The 23576-nt window shown below is 46.5% G+C and overlaps 1 protein-coding gene across 1 annotated transcript in view; it reads right to left on the bottom strand.

The window, feature by feature from the left end:
* Window positions 1-5955: 5955 nt before the first annotated feature.
* Window positions 5956-23576, bottom strand: part of LOC140301431 (SH3 and multiple ankyrin repeat domains protein 2-like) — a 256845-nt gene continuing 239224 nt past the window's right edge. Inside the window, exons 25-26 of the mRNA XM_072379870.1 lie at window positions 16929-19434; window positions 5956-6737 (exon numbers count right to left, since the gene is read on the bottom strand). Of these exons, the coding sequence (XP_072235971.1) occupies window positions 6215-6737; window positions 16929-19434 (3029 nt within the window). The 3' untranslated portion in view covers window positions 5956-6214. The remainder of the gene's footprint in view (window positions 6738-16928; window positions 19435-23576) is intronic.

Below are 23576 nucleotides of genomic sequence, written 5' to 3'. Positions count from 1 at the left end.
CCTGTTGTCGGCACAGTTCCGGTGTAAAACCTCTCCGTCTTATTACGGAACGAAGCTGCAGGTTCCTTCAGTATCCCTCCCGCTTTTTAAATCCAACTTCAGCTGCAGAACTCCTTTAAAGGTGCCTCCAACAGTCCAAAGCGCTGAAAGTAATAACACGGACTGAAACCCGACAGAAATCCGTGAAGCTTCGTGTCTAACCGCCTTATAGACCTGGAATACTACCTGACAGACCTTGAATACTGCCGGACAGACCTTGAATACTACCTGACAGACCTTGAATACTGCCGGACAGACCTTGAATACTGCCGGACAGACTTTGAATACTGCGGACAGACCTGGAATACTAGCTGACAGTCCTGGAATACTACCTGACAGACCTGGAATACTACCTGACAGACCTGGAATACTGACGGACAGACCTTGAATACTGCGGACAGACCTGGAATACTACCTGACAGACCTTGAATACTGCTGGACAGACCTTGAATACTACCGGACAGACCTGGAATACTACCTGACAGACCTTGAATACTGCTGGACAGACCTTGAATACTACCGGACAGACCTGGAATACTACAGGACAGACCTGGAATACTACCTGACAGACCTTGAATACTGCCGGACAGACCTGGAATACTACCTGACAGTCCTGGAATTATACCTGACAGTCCTGGAATACTACCGGACAGACCTGGAATACTACCTGACAGACCTTGAATACTGCCGGACAGACCTGGAATACTACCTGACAGTCCTGGAAAGCCCAAACCGGTAATGACGGTGAACTGGAAACTGGAGGTCGTCTGCGAGGGCTTCGGCTCGCACCTCTGGGAGGATTTTTCTCACAGAGGTCGGGGACATGAAATATGAGCGGACCATGTTCGGCCTCAAGGAGCTCTGCCTGTCATGGCGGTAACCGCAGGTGACGCTGATGGACGCCGCTGGGGCTGCGGCGTTGGTGGTTATTGGAACTAAAACGCAGGTGTGGGAGGAGCTTCAGTTCGGTCAAGGATGTTCTGGAAATCCATGACGACTCATAAAGGGAAAGCAGCTCAAAGCACGTCCTCCAAAGAGCAGAGAGTCAGAGGACCTGAGAGAAGCCGCCGCCCTCACCTGCCAGCAGGTGATCTGCTGATGGGAGAACCTCCCAGAACCTTCCTGCTACTGTCTTCTGACTCCAGAATAGCTTTTACTGAGACAAACGACTCATTTCAGCTTTAGGTCAGTGCTGCGTCTTCCAGGCGCTCCTTACCTGCCGAACACACCTGCACCATAAGGACTGAGAGAGATGCAACACTAGTGCAATATTATATTTATTTCTTACAGTGAATTTTGGTTGCCATACAAGAAGTCTTGAGGAATTGAAGGGAACAGGAAGAGTGCTGTTACAGGAAAATTCTCTTTCATTTCAGTAATTATTTGACTCTATGATGATTTATTAGCACAAAATTACAGCAACATAGAAAACATGAACACAAGTCTTTGCACAAATTACCCAAAACATCTTAGCCTCTATGAAGACTTAAAGAATCAAATCTATTCATGAAAAAATAAATGAATCAAGAAAGAAAGAAAGAAAGAAAGAAAGAAACCCAAATGTTGGACGATGATAAAGGTGGGAGCAGTGTTTCGAAGGGGAGTGAAAGTGGGTCAGTGGGCCGTGGCCACGCCGCGCCACGCCGTGGTGATGCTTTTAAAGATTCCTACTACATCTACTCAGCTCTACATTTCCACACAGAGAACTGCTCAGTGGCCGAAGCCACCGCTAATCTTTTCGGTGGATTTATGCATACACATATATAGGTTTCATATAGTTTCCTACCAAGATGGCCTGCAGATAAAGTTTTAAGAATGTACATTTAGCTCCGTTTATACACACACTCTGGACCCGGGGATCGGACATGAGACGTGTCGTCAGGCAGGTTAGATCTGGCTTGTGTGGTTTGGCCGAAAAGTCTACTGCAGGAGAGGGCGTCTGCTTCAGGCAACGCTTCATCAAAAACACTGACTGCATCGTGATATGTGACTTCAAAATGGAAAGTAAAACACAACCAAGGAGACTCATTCAGAATAAATATTGCTTCTTACATAACCCATAAATCTAATAATAATCCACATTTTAATCTACGTATATAGTATTTCTGTTTTTTGGCAATCCAAGCATCAGTGTTGATAACCTCTATAAAATTTCATAGAACTCTATACAAATCTTTAAAAATACTGTGCTTTTGACCCCTCGGCACGCCGCTGCGAGTTTGAAAACAGGAGTATAGCAGCGTGGTCCCGCGCCGGCCTCCGTGCGGCTAATGTTCACAGAACACAGAGATGTTTCATTCGCCTCCTCGCAAAGCTGCAGCTGCGTGAAGCTGCGGAGTGTGACATGAAACCAAAAACAGGGCGACGTTGGGTTGCAGCCGAGCGCAAACCGAACCGGAGGCGGGCCGTGCTTGGAGAGAGTCCGCCATGACGGAGGTGCAGGGGGTGGAGGAAGGGAGCGGTGAGCTATTTAAGGCATCCTCTGCAGGATGAGTGGGAGTGGTCATCAGGTCAGCTCCGACTGCCACAAATCAACCTTTTTTCCTCTTCTAAACATCTTCATAGAGCTATACAAGGACTCAAATAGACATTTTATTCCTGTTAATCATCTTATATACACACATTTCAACACAAACTGCACATCTACGCCTGAAATCTGACTCGCTGACGCAGAAACCTCCTGAATGCTGAATTAAATCTGTTTTAGAGAGCTGCTGATTCAACAAGCTGAGGTGGCGAGTGGACTTGACCCTGAAGCTCTAAGAGTTCAGTGAGATTTCACTCGTTAAAGTAAAGACTAAAGTTGGTACATTTCCTCATCCTCTGACAGTTGGACAGCTTTCCGTCTCCGGCTGTCTGTAATGGACACAAACCATTTCGGTTTTTATTTCTTATAAGCAAAGAGAAGCGCAGAATCGAATAAAAACGTCATTTCCCCGACACTTCGGGTCACTTCGGGTGCTTGAGCTGCCACCTTTGAGTTGTAGTTCTTTGAATATAAGCTGAGTTTTCAGATTGTTCAAAGCTTCTGGATTCAAACGCAGCTACCAGTTCAAACCAGTTCAACATTTTGGGAGATACACACATTGCTTTCTCATGAATAGCAGTAATACTGACGATTAATACCTCTTATTGACAGCAGAAATGCACAAATGCGATGGTTTTTGTTGCCTTAAACGTGTTTTATAAATGAACCTGATCCCACGTCATTCTGAACATTTACTGTCGGATGTAAAAGTTAAATAGAAGATAGAAGAGGTTCGTACTTGGTTCATCTGATATTTAAAGCAGAAAAAGCAACAGTATTGTAGATTTATAGGGCTCGAAATCAGACTTATTGCATTTTACATCTGCGTTCGTTTCAGAGAAAGTTCTCCAACGCTCAAGATGAGCAACAAATACCAGAGCTGGACTTACACCAGGCAGGCACGTTTTTAGGCTTGGATTTGTGTGAAAACTACGTCTACGGCTCAATTAATTCAGCTGTGACAACAAGAACCTGTAAAGCTCATTAATTAGCAGAAGATGGGAGCAAAAGTCGGCGTTTCTGGGATTTAATGTGAGCTTATCTGACTTTACACCAACTCTAGCTTTGCATACAGAGATTAAAGTCTGTGAACCTTAAAGCTATGTGCTTCTGACGCACTGGAGCGACCACTGACTTTTGTTGTGCCTGAAACTATCCTGCAGTGAACTACTTTGGTTTCCAGCCCTGCACCACATGGGTTAGCTTAACTGGTTAGCATACTGGTTAGCTTAACTGCTTAGCATACGGGTTAGCTTTACTGGTTAGCTTTAAGGGTTAGCATATGGGTTAGCTATACGGGTCAGCTTTACTGGTTAGCTTTACAGGTTAGCTTTACGGGTTAGCTTTACAGGTTAGCTTTACGGGTTAGCTTTACTGGTTAGCTATATGGGTTAGCTTTACTGGTTAGCTTTACAGGTTTGCTTTACGGGTGCCTAACGTTTCTTTGGGCTTTTGATGGCGTCTTTGTGGCCTCTTCATCATGACATTGCTGCACATGTTCACACAGATGTTTTTCTGACACTGTTGTTACATCACACACCTGTAGGAGGAGCCAAAGAGCAAAGCATTTGCTAAATTTAAATAATCAGCGTTGCCAACTTGGTGATTTTGTCGCTGCATGTAATTATCTTTCCAACATTCATCAAACATCTGGAACGGTTTGTGTTGGTGTGAAACAAACATAGCTTAAAACTTTCTCTCTGGGTGATCCTCACACCTGTTCCCACAGCTGGAATCACAGCAGGTGGTCAGATGGCGCCGTTTTTAGATGCTCTACCAGTGGCTAACGCATCGTCTTAAAGGTTGTTTTACCATCTTCTGACAGAATGTGTGAGATTAGACGGCAGGAGTGAAGCAGACACAGCTGCCACAAGCAAGGATGCAAATATGATGTATCGAACATGCTAATCAGTGTTTGATGCACCTGTCTTAGCAGAATTTAGCAACTTTTATTGGAAATACTGTCGTTGGTAAGACTAGATAATGATGTAATGTCTCACTTTGCTTTAGCCAATCAACTGGTGTTGATGAAATGTGTTCCTGAGTTTTACTTCTACAAGGTAAGACAAACTGGCCTCTAAATTAGCATTTTTTCAGAGAGCTTATGAGAAGTTTAAGGCAGCTGAGAAACAGACCGATACTTTGATAAAACAGAGCGCTGGAGCACGAGCAAAGTAAGAACTCATGGGAAGTAATCTCATGTCAGTTTATGTTCAACCACGGCAGGAGAAGAAGAAGATTCGGCTCTGGGCCGACATTTAAGCCCAAAATCATCAATTAATTCCACCGCATCTTCACTTCAGCTCTCTTTAAAACACAGAAGAAGAAGATTCTGCTCTGGGCCGACATTTAAGCCCAAAATCATCAATTAATTCCACCGCATCTTCACTTCAGCTCTCTTTAAAACACAGAAGAAGAGATTCGGCTCTTAATCTCAAAGCAAGAAAGCAGGTCGGTGTATTTCCCAGAATGTTTCCTCCTGCTACGCCGCCTCCAAACTTCAGCTTCTCCCACATCTACACAGGCGTCTGACACGCTCGCATCACTGCTGACCTGCTGATGGTGAGGTGGAAGAGGATTTGACAGAATGAAGCACGAAAGGATCGGTTCTAGTTCCCTACGAAGCAGATTCATGGAGCTAGCTTAACGGGCCGTAGGGATTTTATTTGGTCAACTATTAAAACACACACACAAACGCCTGGATTTGGAAGGAAAAGCCAAGAGAGGACGTTTCAACTGTTTTAAGGGGAGGATCTTTCTCATCCAACGTTTTCCTGTCCATCTTGCACCTCAGTATTTCCACCTCATGGGTTTGGACTATCGAGCTCCTGTGGTGAGCATCTCTCCCTACACTTTAGCCTCTCAGGAGACGAAGGCCATCGCTGTAACAGTGTGTGTGTGTGACGAGAGCGTGTAACATCCAAGTGTGTGGCACTGTGCAGAAACTGTGTGTGCACGGCAACAAGATATGGTTTCATTAGTTTAAACATGTCAGCTGATGCTCTTAAGTTGACACAAACGAGTGAAAAGCAAGAAAAAAAGAAAAAAAAATGGAGTCTATCTCAAAATTTTCTCTACAACCTCAGATGCACCCAGAAATATAACTCCGGTAGGACTCTAGTGAAGAAATATTCTCTGAACAAACTCTAGCAAAGATAGAAAAGGAGCAACGACCAGCTCAGCTGGTTTTTCACGCACCCACACCGGGTGCATGGACAAAGTCTTCGGTATTCCAAAGCAGTTGGGTGAGTCTTTGTGTGAAATACATCTCAAGACGAGTATTTTTTTATTCTCCAGAGTTCGAACAAGTCCAGCGTCTTCTGGACAGTCCGTCGTACTGTCCTCCTCTGATGTGACATAGCAGCTATTCCCTTGCCTTGCCTCCCCCCCCCCCCCCCCCCCTGCAGTTCCCCCAGAAATCCCCTGATGTTCAGGACGGAGGGAAGGAGGAGGAGGGCGGACGAACCGGAGCACTGAGATGAGGGCGACAACGGAGGATGAGAGAGGACAAACACAGCGAGAGGCAGCTTCAGCTTGGACAAGACTTCTACCCACTTGAGATTATGTCTGATGAAGAGATAAAAGTGGTTGGGAACACCTCCCTCTCCTCAGCCCTGGCTCCACGCGTCGCTCCCGCCTCCTCGGGGCTTATCTGTCCTGCAGCAGCTTGAGGGCCCTTTCGATGTTCATGCGGTGGCCCACCCTCGTCACGCCCAGGTCTATCAGGTCCTCCTTCTGCAGCGAGGGCAGGTGGGCGCCCTCGATCTCATTGTCCAGGAAGGCGTCCTTGTGCTCCCCCAGGTTTAGGCTCTCCAGCCAGTCCGCCACGTCGTTCTTGCTCCACAGCTCCACGGGCTTGGAGGCGAAGGGCTTGCCAGAGGCCGCCACCGCCTGCATCAGTGTGAGCGGTGACGGCGAGCGCGAGCTGCCGCTGCCGCCGCACGAGGAGCTCAAGCTGTAGCCGCCGCCGCTGCCCATCGGTGGGGTGGGCAGGCCGAAGACATCTGTGAGGGTGGGAGACACGGAGGGAGGCAGCGAGGAGCAGGGGGTGAGGGAGGAGGCGGAGTCTGGTGGGCTGCAGGGATGCGTCTGGGATGGGAGGCTGCTGGGGGGCGTGGATGTTAGGGCAGCGACAGCGTTGTTACGCATTCCTGAGTCGTCTGTGTGGTGCCTGGGGGGGGCAGAGAGAAGACCAAGGTTAATCAGGGCACCTGTGGAATCGGTGTTTAAGGGTTTTAGGTTGGATGCCACATGATGCTGGAGGGAAGGATTTACTCTCAGCTGAGAAATGTAACACTCAGAAGGGATACTGTCAAAAAAATCAAAGATAAATCACAAAAAAATAGGTTTTAATAAGTAAACATAACCACAAAGTACACCGAAGGTGAAACATTTCAGTGTAATGCTGCAAAACGCACAGCAGGTGGCGCCAAACTCAAACCTTTACAGCAGAGCAGCAGCAGCTGACGGGCATCAGCTGTTTTCTTACTCCACTGTTTATATTTGGGTTGTTATTGACCCAAACTCACTGATGGGTTTAACACCTGATGCTGTGTTAAACAGTCCAGATAAATTTCCTTTTAAAAACGACTCAAATCTCAACTTTTAAAATAAAAATAAAAAAAATGGAAAAAGTTTCTCCTGCTGTTTATTTAAGAAGTATAACACCTGTCATAAAGGTATGTTCCTCCCTCTGCCTGCGAGCTTCATTACAAGGACCCAAAACCAATTCCTCCCACTTTCAATAGAATAAATCCTTATTATAGGACACCGAAGGACTGTTTCACAGCTCTAAGACTGATAGAAATATACATTAAAAAGACATAATTATACACACAGATGTGGATGGATAAGCTAGTTTATACAAAAGTGACAAAAAGAGAAGAATGCAAAAGGTTTTAACAGGAACTGCATCCTGTTATATTTATGGGATGTGCAGAGGTGGAGGTCAGTGAATCAGACTATCGCTTTGAATTATCTGAAAAAACAAACTCACTCTCCAACTTTATCAGAAATTATCCAGAACATAAACGGAGGAGTTTGAATTTAACCTTCAGGCAAGTACAGTAAAGATCCTCTTTGGTTCCTGATGTTTGTCAGAATTTTGATGCAGTTTAGAACTGAGTTTGTAGTAAACAAACAGGTAAACAACTGTATGAACTCTGAGTTGCTGGAAGAGATTCAGAAGTTTTTTACTGGAGCAACATCCTGAAAGAGCTGCAGCCCAAGGAGGGACTTCAGTCCTCCCCCATTGGCTCTTAATGAGGTGACACAAGGAGGGAACCCTCTGAGACAAGCTTTCTGTCATTTCTTTAAGGAGTCTTCAGGAATAGTTCTCCAGGCTTCTTGAAGGACATCCCAAAGCTCTTCTTTGGATGTGGGCTGCCTTTGGTTCCGTTCTCTGTCAGATGATCCCACACTGCTTCAATAATGTTGAGGTCCGGGCTCTGGGGAGGATTCATCCCTCCATAAGACCTGTTGCCACTGATTTTCAGTCCACTTCTTGTGTCATTTGGCACAGCTCAGCCTTTTCTCCCTGTTTCCCTTCCTTAAGAACGGCTTCTTGACAGCCACCCTTCCATGGAGACCATTTCTGATGAGGCTTGGGCCAACAGTAGATGGATCAGCTGAAGGTCCAGATGCATCTCTCAGGTCCTGTCAGGTCACAGCTGGATTTTTTCCTCTTTCTTAAGGACATCACTTTCAGATCCTGTTCATCTGCTGTAGATAGGTTTTTAGGCCTGACACTTCTTCTTTTGTCCTCCACTTGTCCAGTTTCCTCAACTGTTTTAAGGACACACTGCACACCATGCTGAGATATGCCAAGTTTTCAGCTAATAGCTCTTTGGGAATCACCTTGTTGCTGCAGAAATCCTATTTTCTGTCTGTCAAACTGTGTTTTCTTTGCTGTTTTTCATAGATGCAGCTAAAGAAATGGGAACAAATGATGCGTCTTTGTGACAAAGTGCCTAAAGATCCAGTTTAAAATGGCTTCTTTGCTAAGTTGTCTGTTCTGTGTCGACACAACACTGGTTCATCCCTTGAGTTAGGAGCCTTTTTTCTGCCTGAATGGTTCATAGGTCAGAGTTAAGTGGCTTAACAAAGAAAAAACACATCAGGTACAAGAACTGGGCCGAAAATTAGCGAAAAAGCTAATGTCCAAAAAAACCCACTAAAAGACCTTCAGAAAGCTGGAGAACTATTGATCAGGACACTTTAAAGATTACAGGAAAGTTTGGCTGCTTGGAAGGAAAATGTGGGCTGGATCATAATTAAGAAGGACTGAGAGTTTTCTGTTTCGGGGCTCTTATTGATTTGTTGTTGTTGTTTTATTGCAGCTGCTATGATCAGCTAAATTTCTACTTCTCTAAACAAGGCCTCAGTTTAAGTGTTTAAGTGCAAATAATTCATTCAGACTAAAGAGTGGAGATCAGGCTCATGCATGTGTGGACATGACAGAAAACAGAGGCTTGATAAATCTAAAGAAGTGTGCACATGTCTTAAATTTGAATCTACAGTCTTTTTAATGGCATGTGGCACCACTTCAGGAGCTTTGGAAGAGAATTCACAGCTGAGCTAAACTCACATCTGCTGAAGACTGAGGCCTGTAAGAGTCCCCTGAAGCAGCTAAAACCAACAACGACTTCTGTTTGTTTGTGTATTTAAAGCCCGACACGTCTAATATGAGCGCCTCTGTTGTCCAAAAACTAAACGCATCAGGGAGCCACGCTGCCAGCCGATGACATCTGCTTTCATTACCATGAACACATCCATCGTTGTTTGCTTCCCTCAGTGCCACAAAGACCATCCTGGTGATGTAAAGCCAGCATCTCCAGCACCAAACGGGGATTAATCTGCCTCTGAAAATGGTTCTCCTGTTTCTGTTATGTTTAATAACAGCTGACCTGTTGTTTCTGGACTTTTTCAAGCTTTTATTAAAAGAAAAAACGACCTAAATCTTCAGAAGGAATCCCCCACACAGGATTCAGCACCTTAGTCTGCCTTTAAAGCACAGAGTTGAACATCAGGCTGGATGAACAAGATGTTGAAAACTGGTTAAAATCCAAGAAAAAGTGTGTATCCTTGGTGAATACACACCTGCACACAGACAGATGTGGTGCAGACACACACCAAACCAAACCATGCAGCACGAGGACGCATTAATTCAACTTCCCCTCAGGATTTTGTTCCACCAAACCGACAGCATTGTCCTCACACAGCCTGTGTTCATGCGGACTTAGTGAGCCAAGGGGCAGAAAACAGGCCAAATGAAACCCCCACACTCTCAAAATGGACTTTTTCCACCGAATGTGAGGAGCTGTGTTTAGCCTAGATATCACTCTTTTCTGCTTGTGACATATGGAACAGCCTGAGGGGAAGTGAAGGAGGCCCTTCTGCCAAAGTGGAACTGGGCCACAGTGAAAGTGCTGCCTTCACTCGGGCCCCGCTGCATGATGGGAAAACTCACGGCTCAGCGGCGGCTTTTCCACAGGTCGTGTGTTGGATGGGTGAGATGGAGACGGGGGGGCAGCGTTAGCCGGGTGATACACAGCACTGATGGAAAAGAGAAGACACATCTGTCCCTGCCGAAACTTTCGCCTCCATCATCCGATCCTGCGTCACACCAACGCCTGACGGCTGCCAACAGCGAGAAAAGGCTGAGCTGTGCCAAATGACACAAGAAGTGGACTGAAAATCAGTGGCAACAGGTCTTATGGAGGGATGAATCCTCCCCAGAGCCCGGACCTCAACATTATTGAAGCAGTGTGGGATCATCTGACAGAGAACGGAACAAAAGGCAGCCCACATCCAAAGAAGAGCTTTGGGATGTCCTTCAAGAAGCCTGGAGAACTATTCCTGAAGACTCCTTAAAGAAATGACAGAAAGCTTGTCTCAGAGGGTTCAGGCTGTGTTGGAGAATAAAGGAGCTCAGACCAGATGTTCATTTTAAAGCTGCTGAGAACTGAACAAACTCACTGCAAATATTTCCTGTTTTCCTGGAAAAATAAAGATAAATGTTTTGTACATTTGGTTCCTCGTGGCTCTGCAACTTTCTGGAAGCCTAATGTTTCTGGACTCACTCAACCTGCTGCTCTCCCATCAGCAGCCTGGTTTCCTGTCTTCTGTTGAACAGTTTGTGTTGCACGAGTTAAACTGATGTGAAAAGTATGTAATTGCCTATTAAGCCTAATTAGCACAGCACCTCGTTTAGCTTCTCCGACCTTATTATCATTTCTTGCAGCTACAAAGAGTCACACATAACAAAGAGGACGGTCCTGTGTCTCCCACCAGAACACAAGACCGAGCCGGTCCAGAATCTGTTTTAAACCTCAGAACTGCAGGCGTGCAAATGAACTCATGATGAACGTGAAGAAAATCAGCACCACAGTTACTCCAAAGCAGGCGCTGGGACATGTTACTGCTGGTGATTCATCAGGGTCTTACTTTATTCCAGCTGTAGGTAAAGACCGAACTTCCTGCCAGATCACTTGAAAATCAACAGTGAAAGGGGAACTCTGGGGTTTTTAAACCTGGACCTTATTTCTGGCATGAAATACGTTCATCTGCTCACAGAGAACAGTTTGGTGAAAGTCGGCGTCCTTCGGAAGATATTTAGATTCCTCGAGATCCTTATAACGGAGTGAACGGGGCTTAGAGGATGCAGCCTCTAAATAAGGCATTATCTGTCTTTATTTCACCAATACTTTAAGAAGAATGAATGAATGAACGTGTGCTATAGCTCTGTTAGCTCATAGCTGCTGTTATGTGGCTACTTGCAGCTATAGGAGAGCTAATGGAGGGATTTCTACACAGGCACTCTACTGGGACCACTTCATCCACACGCCCCCCTGCAGCACAGTTTATTCACCCCGGTAAGAACGTCCATCTTACTCAAAATCAGATAAATATCCTGCCATGTTGCACAAAACTATCAGCACCAAACTCTGTGTGAAGTTAGCCGACTGTCACAGAGCACGGAGTGAATAAACTGTGCTGCAGGGGGGCGTGTGGATGAAGTGGTCCCAGTAGAGTGCCTGTGTAGAAATCCCTCCGTTAGCTCTCCTATAGCTGCAAGTAGCCACATAACAGCAGCTATGAGCTAACAGAGCTATAGCACACGTTCATTCATTCATTCTTCTTAAAGTATTGGTGAAATAAAGACAGATAAAGCCTTATTTAGAGGCTGCATCCTCTAAGCCCCGTTCACTCCGTTATATGGATCTCCAGTTATCTAAATATCTTCTGAAGGACGCCGACTTTCACCAAACTGTTCTCAGTGAGTAGATGAACGTATTTCATGCCAGAAATAAGGTTTAAAAATACCGGAGTTCCCCTTTAATGATTGAATCCCAGCATAGTTTGGGATTAAAAAGTTTCTGGCACTTAGAAACTGAGTATCTTTTTAACCCTGTGTTGTGAACTTGAGTCTTGTAAGATGACTCTGGCTGTTTTTGTACAAAACTCACATTATTTCTGCTGCTTCATCAGCCTTTTCTCGTCTCTTAGACCATCCTGACACACTCGCTCTCATAGAGATGATGGGCTTCAGCATCAACAGGTCGTGTGTAAACTCATTTTTCTTTGATTGGTTTCCTTTCCCTTTTCTTTAGTTTTACTTTCATTTATGAAATTAGTCATTAAAATATAATAAATTAGGAGCTAAATGAAAAAAAACCCCGTAATTAATGCATCAAACTGGTGTGGCTGAATAGATGCGAAGCGAAGCATTTCAGGTGTTTTGTACAGTTTTATTAAGCATTCAGTTCCACCTGAATTTAAACGCCTGCTGCGTTTCTCTGTTTCCTGTCAGTGTGAACTGAATGTTTCAGTCACTCGTTATTTTAAAGACGTTTGAACCCTTTCAGTGCCGTCATAGTCAATACAAGTGAATGCAAAATCAGTTTCATGCTCCTTGTTTAAATTTTAGCAGTGAGACGGAAGGATGGATGGAGTCTGAATGTTTTAGCACTTTAACTGCAAAAGAAACCTTTAGAGTAACATCATTAACTCAGTTAAAACCTGTCCTGAGCTCAGCTGCACATCTGTTCTGTCGTCTCACTTCCTGAAACTAAAACAACCACATTACCCACAATGCCACCTGTTTAACAGCTCGATTCAGTTGATGACCATTTAAAAGTGAATCTGTCTGAAAGCAGCCAGTTTTATGTAAAACTTTCACCAAAACGTAATATTTCTCACACCTTCAGCCTGACTTTGACCGTGTACAGATCAACCTTCCCCCGAAAAAAGAAAATAGGTCAAGATCCGCTTAAAACTTTAATAGAATTTGTTCTTCATCAACATTTCCTTGACTCAAGAACCAGGCCGAAGCCGTCTGAGAACCGTCCGTAACAGATCCGGTTAAACCAAAACATGAACCACTTATTGGAGCCCTGAGCTGACCGTGACCGTGGACAGACGCCAGCAGTTCGTGCACGTCGCCGGCCCCCCGCTCGCGCTCCGTCAGCTGAGCGGCTGCAGAGGAAAGTGATGCAGCTGTAGTGGGAGACCTCGCCTTCGGCGCCCACACCATCACATGGCTCCCTGCTCCTACCCAGCACACACCGGCTCATGCATACGGGGTCGCGCTCGCTGGCGTCCGTCCACCGTATTTATAGCGCCGTGAACGCACACACGGACTCACTCGGGTTACATAACGGTGGCCTACTAACGCAGCGCCGCACGTGACCTGCGTGAGATGATGCTGAACTCTGCTGAGGGTTCGGCCTGCCATCCTCTCGCTTCATCTCACACACACACGCACACGTGCAAACTCGCACCCCTCCCCCGACTCAGACTGACATCACTGCAGGCCTCAAGGCTGCTCTCATCAGCTGGTTGCTAGGCAACCGTTTCGTCCACAGGCACAACCAACGCACATTTAATCTGGGAGGCAAAGAGACACAGATAAAAGAGAACAAAAAAAAGAGTCAAAGTCTGATTTTACAACCGGCGCTGCGGCCAATCTGCACACAGAGGAGAAAATGCAAAGAGGAGGTGAGTCAGAGAGCAGCTGGGAATCTAGGCCATGATCTGTGAGTCTCTGTCGCCATCTGTTTGACGCAGGACCGTCTCACCCTCTGCAGGCCTCTGCTCCCCCTATCTGCCTACAACCTCATCTTCTGCTGCCTGGCAACCCCTCTTCACAAGACAAGGTAGTGCACACAACTCTGAGACCAGAGGCAGATACTCTGAGACCCTGGTGACGTCCAAGAGATGAGGGCTTTGACTCCATCTGACAGGAGCAACACAGACGCTCTCTCAGAAAACACACGGCTACAAGAAGCCGACTGATTTCAGGAGGATGCTGAGCTGCAGTCACATCGCAGCTGGGAAACATCTGGCGGTTTGATCACACAGACATTAAGCCTCTGATCTCACCTGAGCCCAAGAAACCAGGAAACATTCCTTCAAACAATGCAGAGATATGAAAAAGGCCACCAGAGGACAGTGTGGGTAATGCACAGAAACAGCAGCGCACATAAAACACACTTCGAATGACTTTCAGCTCAGTGTTGACATGTACAGTTTCACTCAGTTTCAGTCCGGTCCTGAGCTGAAAACTTATATCTCAGCATGGTGTGCAGTGTGTCCTTAAAACATTTGAGGAAACTGGACAAGTGGAGGACAAAAGAAGAAGTGTCAGGCCTAAAAAACTATCTCCAGCAGATGAACAGGATCTGAAAGTGATGTCCTTAAGAAAGAGGAAAAAATCCAGCTGTGACCTGACAGGACCTGAGAGATGCATCTGGACCTTCAGCTGATCCATCTACTGTTGGCCCAAGCCTCATCAGAAATGGTCTCCATGGAAGGGTGGCTGTCAAGAAGCCGTTCTTAAGGAAGGGAAACAGGGAGAAAAGGCTGAGCTGTGCCAAATGACACAAGAAGTGGACTGAAAATCAGTGGCAACAGGTCTTATGGAGGGATGAATCCTCCCCAGAGCCCGGACCTCAACATTATTGAAGCAGTGTGGGATCATCTGACAGAGAACGGAACAAAAGGCAGCCCACATCCAAAGAAGAGCTTTGGGATGTCCTTCAAGAAGCCTGGAGAACTATTCCTGAAGACTCCTTAAAGAAATGACAGAAAGCTTGTCTCAGAGGGTTCAGGCTGAGTTGGAGAATAAAGGAGCTCAGACCAGAGATTCACTTTAAAGCTGCTCAAAACTGAACAAACTCATTCATTTATGTTCACTTTTAGTAAATCACTGCAAATATTTCCTGTTTTCCTGGAAAAATAAGAATAAATGTTTTGTACATTTGGTTCCTCGTGGCTCTGCAACTTTCTGGAATTCTAATGTTTCTGGATGACAACATAATTTGATGGAATCTGGCATTAAGTGTGACGTCACAGGAATGAAGGAACCGATCTGTGAAGGCATGAAGAAATAAAACTGGACGGCACAGCAGAGGACTTTTCAAAATGAAGAAGAAGAGGACTGAGCTGGAAAGGAGTGCATGGTGCAAAGGTCAACAGCCCCAAACTGCAGACGATGATAATGAGGATAACATGAAGGTGTGAGTGTTGAGCATCTCACACTAATTACCCCAAACGGTCACCGTGAGTTGGCCTCACGGTGCTGATTAGCCCAGAAAGCCCAGCATTTCCTCCACTCTCCACGCCGCTGATGAACGATGGGACCGTTCATACAAAATGCATGTGAGCAGTGAATTATTGATCATGCTTTTTATTCCCCTCTCACAGGGGGGACATGTGAGTTAAAAAAGCATGAGCTCAGCTGGTTCAGGTGCAGGGTCCATCAAGACCCGCTTCCTGCAGATTTGAGTCCTGAATGCTGAAGATATCGGCCTCACTTTATCACATATAGCATCCCTTAATCATCCCCATCAACAGGCACAGTGTAAGTGTTTCTATTCAAACAGACGTTCAGTTGGAACTGTGACGGAAAGCAGCCAAATAATGTTAAACTAAATGATGGAGGATTTATGCATTCATGCAAAATTACAGATCGATAATGTAATGCTGGACGGAGCCCAGCAACAGTTTCTGACAAAAGAAAGTACACCCTCTCTCAGTCCTAAGATTCTACAGTGAAACCAGGCCTTAAAATGAGGTAAAACAACAACAAATGACATGTTACACTGTGTCATTATTTATGATACTGACTGATATTGACTACTGCAACGCTCTCCTAACTGGTCTCCTAACTGGTTTCCTAACTGGTCTCCTAACTGCTCTCCTAACTGGTCTCCTAACTGGTTTCCTAACTGCTCTCCTAACTGGTCTCCTAACTGGTTTCCTAACTGGTCTCCTAACTGGTCTCCTAACTGGTTTCCTAACTGGTTTCCTAACTGCTCTCCTAACTGGTCTCCTAACTGGTTTCCTAACTGCTCTCCTAACTGGTTTCCTAACTGGTCTCCTAACTGGTCTCCTAACTGGTTTCCTAACTGGTTTCCTAACTGCTCTCCTAACTGGTCTCCTAACTGGTTTCCTAACTGCTCTCCTAACTGGTCTCCTAACTGGTCTCCTAACTGGTCTCCTAACTTGTCTCCTAACTGGTTTCCTAACTGCTCTCCAGCCTGTGAAACCTCTGCAGATGGTCCAGAACGCGGCGGTGCGTCTGGTCTTGGATCAGCCTAAAAGAACACGCCCCCCCTCTGTTCATTGAGCTCCTCTGGCTGCCCTTAGCCGTCCGCATCAGGTTCAAGTCCCAGATGTTAGCTACAAAGAGCTTAATGGAACGGCTCCATCTACTTGAATGCTCTTGCAAAGGCTTCTGTCCCAACTGGGTCCCTCCGTTGGTCCCAGGATTGTCGTCTAGCAGCTCCTACACCACGCCTAAGACAATCCAAACTCTGTTCATGTGTCGTCCCACGATGGTGGAATGACCTACCGAGCGCTACCAGAACAGGGGCGTCCCTGTCTATCTTCAAGAAGCTCCTGAAAACCCAGCTCTTCAGAGAGCATCTCCTATCCCAGCACTTACCTTGTACTTCCCTCCCCCCTCTATCTCTGCACTTTATCTTTCTGCACTTCCTTCTATGCCTGCACCCTATCTCTACTCTGTCACCTCTGACAGAGTCGGACTCCTGGGTTCCTTCTATGTAGCTTATTGTTAGCTTTTTATAGAGCTGTTATATCTTCATTTGTAAGTCGCTTTGGATAAAAGCGTCTGATAAATACAGAAACATGATACAAAAGCTTAGACAAGACGTGGAAGCAGTGTGTGGAAAAACTAAGTGAACCCCTTGATTTTTCTCAAATTATCCACAGGATCAAGTCCTGAAATGAAAACCAGCCAACCATAAAAGTGAATGCTGAAGGATCACACAGAACACACCAAAACAACACAAAAAAAGTTTGTGGAACCCAGAGTTTGGGTGCTGCTGACCTCTCATACCTGGTTCCAAAGCCCCCTCTGGTTCCTGTGGGGGAGTCGAGGCTCTCTCCTGGCTTGGCCGGCCGGTCGCGATTCATGTGCTGCAGAATGGAGCTCAGCTCAGTGATCACGGTGTTCTTGGAGTCTGGTGTGGATGGAGGGCTGCGCAGCTCGGGGGGCTGATCGCCCCACAACTTGGATGTCCTTTGAGAAGGAGTCCTTGGAGGCTCTGTGGACGAGGGGGGAGGGGGAGGGGCCTGAGGAGGTGACCCGTAGGACTCTGGGGGCTCTTCAATGAGGGCGTCGTGATAAAACGACGTTCTGTTGATGACGGATTTGCCTTTGGGTTTGGGTGGAACAGGGGGCCGATCCACCAGGAAGGCGTGTCCGTCTGCGGTGGCGTAGAGGCTCTCCAATGCGCTGTCGCAGAAGCCTCCTTCTGACGACAGGGTGGAGATGCTGGAAACGGTGCTGGTGGTCTCCATGTGCTGAGGATCCCCGCTGCTGCGGCTGTCTACCTCCTCGATGCCCGAGTCACCCACCCCAGACTCTGGGTCAGGTGGAGCGGGAGGATATGAAGGCGGCATGCTGTTTAACACCCGTTTGTGTGGGTCGGTGACGGGTGGCGGGGCATGTGGGTGGTAAGGGGGCAGAGGAGGTCCCCCGTTCCGCCTCTGCTGCTGCAGCATCTCTGCGATGGCACTGGCCTGGTCATCAGGAATGTCGATACTGTTTGCAAACTCTAGCGGTGGGGGGAGGGGTTCCGAGAACTCAAATTCCTCATCGATGTCAACTGAGGCCAGAGGAGGAGGGGGGATGCGGAAGGGCAGTTTTACCGGTTCATCCAGGGATTCCCCTAAAGGAACGCTCCTTCTCCGTGATGCGGCTGACTGATTGGCGGACAGGATTGGAGCATTGCGAGGATCGGGCTGGTTGGGGTCCTTCAGCTCGGACGGCCGGTTGCTGTCCTGAACCTCCACCTCCTGGTTGTTCGCCTTGTTGCTTGTTGCTTCTGTGCTCGTGTGGACCATCAACAGCCCGGCTGACTTAGGCTGTGATGTGTCCACCACATCAGCCGGGGCGCTTTTCCTCTCCTCAACTGCTTGATGCTTGCGCTCTTCCCGTGCTCCGTCGGACTCGTACTTCTGCTCCGTCATCTGTCTCCGAAGGCCGCCACGGCCTGGCCTTCCCATAGTTGCTGTAGAGATTGCAGCAAAACTCGTCTCAATCCCCGAGCGTAGTTTGGTGTCAATAAACAGCGGCTGGTTGAGGTCTGGTTTGTGACTCTGCTGAGGAGGAAGAGACTGGGCTTCGTGCTTGGGGGTTTGCTGAACCTGAGGAGGATTTGTTGACTGATTCTGAGGATGGTTCTGTTGCTCCTTCATGGCCCGGTCACGTGCTGCCAGTGCCAGAGCGAGTGGTGAGTTGGGGTCCAGGGGTTTGCCAGTGACAGGGTGGAGGTAGGTGCCGTTGGCCTTGTAGTGGCTCTTAGGGGGAGTGGCCGGGAGACTAACGGGACTGTCCAGATTGGGATATTGGCCTGTTCTGGTGTTAAGAGGCTCCCGAACCACTGTGGGCTCAGGAGTGTTGAAGTCTGTCATATTGCCACTACCACCACCAACTGGGCGTCCGAGCTTTGCTGAAGGGGGGGCCATTATCCTTCGAAGGCGTTCATCACTGCTGAACATGCCTTCATCGATGGACTTGGATTGACGAAGACGAGGGGTTGGTGTGGGACTGCTCAATTCATCATCCCCAATGTCTACCGACTGGAAGGCAATCGAGTGCTTTTTGGCCTCTAGCCTCTTCTCGCGGTCCCGCACTGCCCCAGCAATGGCTGCTGCAAAGGGGTTGTTCAGTGAGAGGGGGTCCTCAGGTCGCAAACCTCCACTTCCACCAACGGTAGGTGTGAGAGGTGGATGCTCAGGGGTTGTGGGTTCGATCTCCATACTGCTACCCTGGCTGCTCTTGCCACTGCTGCTGGTGGAGGGCTCCTTAACGATGATGGTGGGGATGGGGATGGAGGAGCATGTCCTTTCCACAGGCGTAGTGGGCATGGAAACTGCGCCCGAGGGGCTTGATGGCATGTGACATGATTTCTCTGGACTGTCCTCCACATTGGGCTGCTTTACCAGCATCCCCTTCCTTCTAGCGGGTTTTGCTGGCACATACAGCGTCTTATTGCCAACCTCGGAGTAAGGGTTCTCGGGAACCGGTGTGCGTCCTCGAGTGCGTGTGCTCTCAAAATGCTCAGAGCTCTGTCGAAAATAGCCTCGTCTTAACGTGCCGACATCTTTAGTTTGGCTGATAGTTGTCACTGCATTTGGGGAGTTCTGTGTGAAGCTCGGTCGTGTGGTGCCATAGTTCTTGGATGTCGGGCCAGCAGCTGAGTTGTAGGCAGGTGGTGAAGGGGGTGAAATGGCCGGGGGAGGAGGGATGTCCTCTGAGGTGTCAGGCATTGAGAGACTGCGGGAGAACTTGAGCAGGGGAGGCGTGAGGAATCCCAGTTTCTCATCCTCCGATGTACCTTCGGGAAATGGAGCAGAAAGAAAAATTATGTGAGGACCCGAGGGAAACATCCCTTCTTTTTATTTCCTCAGAGTTCCACACAATATGTGCTTATATCTGTATAAGTGGGGCATTGCTGAAATTTCCAAGCAACCCCATAGATGTGAATAGATGCTGCTGTTTGCTGCAGGAATCTGGGATTTTCTGGTGAATTAAGCTGACAAATTACCTGATATTAAATCTTGAAAATGGAAAATCAGGGCAAGGAAAAACGAGTGCTGAATTGAAATCTGTGCAGCAATTATGGAGCCATGTGCGCTAAAAAAGGGTCGAATGTAACTGTGCATCAATTACTTTTGATGTTCCTCGGAAATGTGGTGACATTTAGCTACAAAACCAGCTCTTTGGGAATATGAGTGAGAAGATGACTCGTCAGCCTGCAGATGCCGGCAGACGTCACTTGTTTGTGCCGTTAACATTGTTTCTTTCATTTGCACAGCTACTGTAAATCGTGAGACAATGAATGTGAGTAATTAATTCACAACACTGCCAAACAAGAACATACTGCTGTGTGTTTCCATCAACCTCATCATCTACTGGAAAGATGATGGCACGGCAAATCATAAGAGCTGAGGGTAACATTAGCCTGCGTGATGTTCCTCTGGCTCTGCAGTGAGACCGAAGTCTCAGCATATGCTTAATGACCTCCAATATTATCGCCTGAAAGCACACTTTGCTGACTGGATCACTCTGATTTATCTATAATTAGCTGCAATATTGCAAGAGCACACGGAGCAAGTCATCTGTGCATTTATAGAATATTATGACAAGCTGAAAGCATAAAGTAGCTGCCACACACACAGAACACACACACGTATTCGTGCACGGTGTTGGAAAAATTATATAGTTATACTATGACAGAAGAGTCCCTCCATCTTTTCCTCTTCTATGATTCGAGCAAAAGTGTTTTGACTCTGGTACTCTGGTAAAAGCACCTTTTCCCATAACATTGAACGTTCCTTCCCATAACAAGGAATGGTGAGAAAAGCACCTTTTCCCATAACATTGAACGTTCCTTCCCATAATAATGAATGGGGAGAAAAGCACCTTTTCCCATAACATTGAACGTTCCTTCCCATAACAAGGAATGGTGAGAAAAGCACCTTTTCCCATAACATTGAACGTTCCTTCCCATAACAAGGAATGGGGAGAGAAGCACCTTTTCCCATAACATTGAACGTTCCTTCCCATAATAAGGAACGGGGAGAGAAGCACCTTTTCCCATAACATTGAACGTTCCTTCCCATAACAAGGAACGGGGAGAGAAGCACCTTTTCCCATAACATTGAACGTTCCTTCCCATAATAATGAATGGTGAGAAAAGCGCCTTTTCTCATAACATTGAACGTTCCTTCCCATAACAAGGAATGGTGAGAGAAGCACCTTTTCCCATAACATTGAACGTTCCTTCCCATAACAAGGAATGGGGAGAGAAGCACCTTTTCCCATAACATTGAACGTTCCTTCCCATAATAATGAATGGGGAGAAAAGCACCTTTTCCCATAACATTGAACGTTCCTTCCCATAACAAGGAATGGTGAGAAAAGCGCCTTTTCTCATAACATTGAACGTTCCTTCCCATAACAAGGAATGGTGAGAGAAGCACCTTTTCCCATAACATTGAACGTTCCTTCCCATAACAAGGAATGGGGAGAGAAGCACCTTTTCCCATAACATTGAACGTTCCTTCCCATAATAATGAATGGGGAGAAAAGCACCTTTTCCCATAACATTGAACGTTCCTTCCCATAACAAGGAATGGGGAGAGAAGCACCTTTTCCCATAACATTGAACGTTCCTTCCCATAATAAGGAATGGGGAGAGAAGCACCTTTTCCCATAACATTGAACGTTCCTTCCCATAACAAGGAATGGGGAGAGAAGCACCTTTTCCCATAACATTGAACGTTCCTTCCCATAACAAGGAATGGGGAGAGAAGCACCTTTTCCCATAACATTGAACGTTCCTTCCCATAATAATGAATGGGGAGAGAAGCACCTTTTCCCATAACATTGAACGTTCCTTCCCATAACAAGGAATGGGGAGAGAAGCACCTTTTCCCCATAACATTGAACGTTCCTTCCCATAACAAGGAATGGGGAGAGAAGCACCTTTTCCCATAACATTGAACGTTCCTTCCCATAACAAGGAATGGGGAGAGAAGCACCTTTTCCCATAACATTGAACGTTCCTTCCCATAATAATGAATGGGGAGAGAAGCACCTTTTCCCATAACATTGAACGTTCCTTCCCATAATAATGAATGGGGAGAGAAGCGCCTTTTCCCATAACATTGAACGTTCCTTCCCATAATAATGAATGGGGAGAGAAGCGCCTTTTCCCATAACATTGAACGTTCCTTCCCATAACAAGGAATGGGGAGAGAAGCACCTTTTCCCATAACATTGAACGTTCCTTCCCATAATAATGAATGGGGAGAGAAGCACCTTTTCCCATAACATTGAACGTTCCTTCCCATAATAATGAATGGGGAGAGAAGCACCTTTTCCCATAACATTGAACGTTCCTTCCCATAACAAGGAATGGGGAGAGAAGCACCTTTTGCCATAACATTGAACGTTCCTTCCCATAACAAGGAATGGGGAGAGAAGCACCTTTTCCCATAACATTGAACGTTCCTTCCCATAACAAGGAATGGTGAGAGAAGCACCTTTTCCCATAACATTGAACGTTCCTTCCCATAACAAGGAATGGGGAGAGAAGCACTTTTTCCCATAACATTGAACGTTCCTTCCCATAATAATGAATGGTGAGAGAAGCACCTTTTCCCATAACATTGAACGTTCCTTCCCATAATAATGAATGGGGAGAGAAGCACCTTTTCCCATAACATTGAACGTTCCTTCCCATAACAAGGAATGGGGAGAGAAGCACCTTTTCCCATAACATTGAACGTTCCTTCCCATAACAAGGAATGGGGAGAGAAGCACCTTTTCCCATAACATTGAACGTTCCTTCCCATAACAAGGAATGGGGAGAGAAGCACCTTTTCCCATAACATTGAACGTTCCTTCCCATAACAAGGAATGGGGAGAGAAGCACCTTTTCCCATAACATTGAACGTTCCTTCCCATAATAATGAATGGTGAGAAAAGCACCTTTTCCCATAACATTGAACGTTCCTTCCCATAACAAGGAATGGGGAGAGAAGCGCCTTTTCCCATAACATTGAACGTTCCTTCCCATAACAAGGAATGGGGAGAGAAGCACCTTTTCCCATAACATTGAACGTTCCTTCCCATAACAAGGAATGGTGAGAGAAGCACCTTTTCCCATAACATTGAACGTTCCTTCCCATAATAATGAATGGGGAGAGAAGCACCTTTTCCCATAACATTGAACGTTCCTTCCCATAACAAGGAATGGGGAGAGAAGCACCTTTTCCCATAACATTGAACGTTCCTTCCCATAACAAGGAATGGGGAGAGAAGCACCTTTTCCCATAACATTGAACGTTCCTTCCCATAACAAGGAATGGGGAGAGAAGCACCTTTTCCCATAACATTGAACGTTCCTTCCCATAACAAGGAATGGGGAGAGAAGCACCTTTTCCCATAACATTGAACGTTCCTTCCCATAACAAGGAATGGGGAGAGAAGCACCTTTTCCCATAACATTGAACGTTCCTTCCCATAACAAGGAATGGGGAGAGAAGCACCTTTTCCCATAACATTGAACGTTCCTTCCCATAACAAGGAATGGGGAGAGAAGCACCTTTTCCCATAACATTGAACGTTCCTTCCCATAATAATGAATGGTGAGAGAAGCACCTTTTCCCATAACATTGAACGTTCCTTCCCATAATAATGAATGGGGAGAGAAGCACCTTTTCCCATAACATTGAACGTTCCTTCCCATAACAAGGAATGGGGAGAGAAGCACCTTTTCCCATAACATTGAACGTTCCTTCCCATAACAAGGAATGGGGAGAGAAGCACCTTTTCCCATAACATTGAACGTTCCTTCCCATAACAAGGAATGGGGAGAGAAGCACCTTTTCCCATAACATTGAACGTTCCTTCCCATAACAAGGAATGGGGAGAGAAGCACCTTTTCCCATAACATTGAACGTTCCTTCC

The sequence above is a fragment of the Leuresthes tenuis genome, unplaced genomic scaffold (assembly GCF_036924035.1).
Source record: "Leuresthes tenuis unplaced genomic scaffold, fLeuTen1.0.hap1 SCAF_2, whole genome shotgun sequence".
NCBI lineage: Eukaryota > Metazoa > Chordata > Actinopteri > Atheriniformes > Atherinopsidae > Leuresthes > Leuresthes tenuis.
Note: the sequence above shows the minus strand (reverse complement) of the source record. Positions and strands in the feature narration are given on the sequence as shown.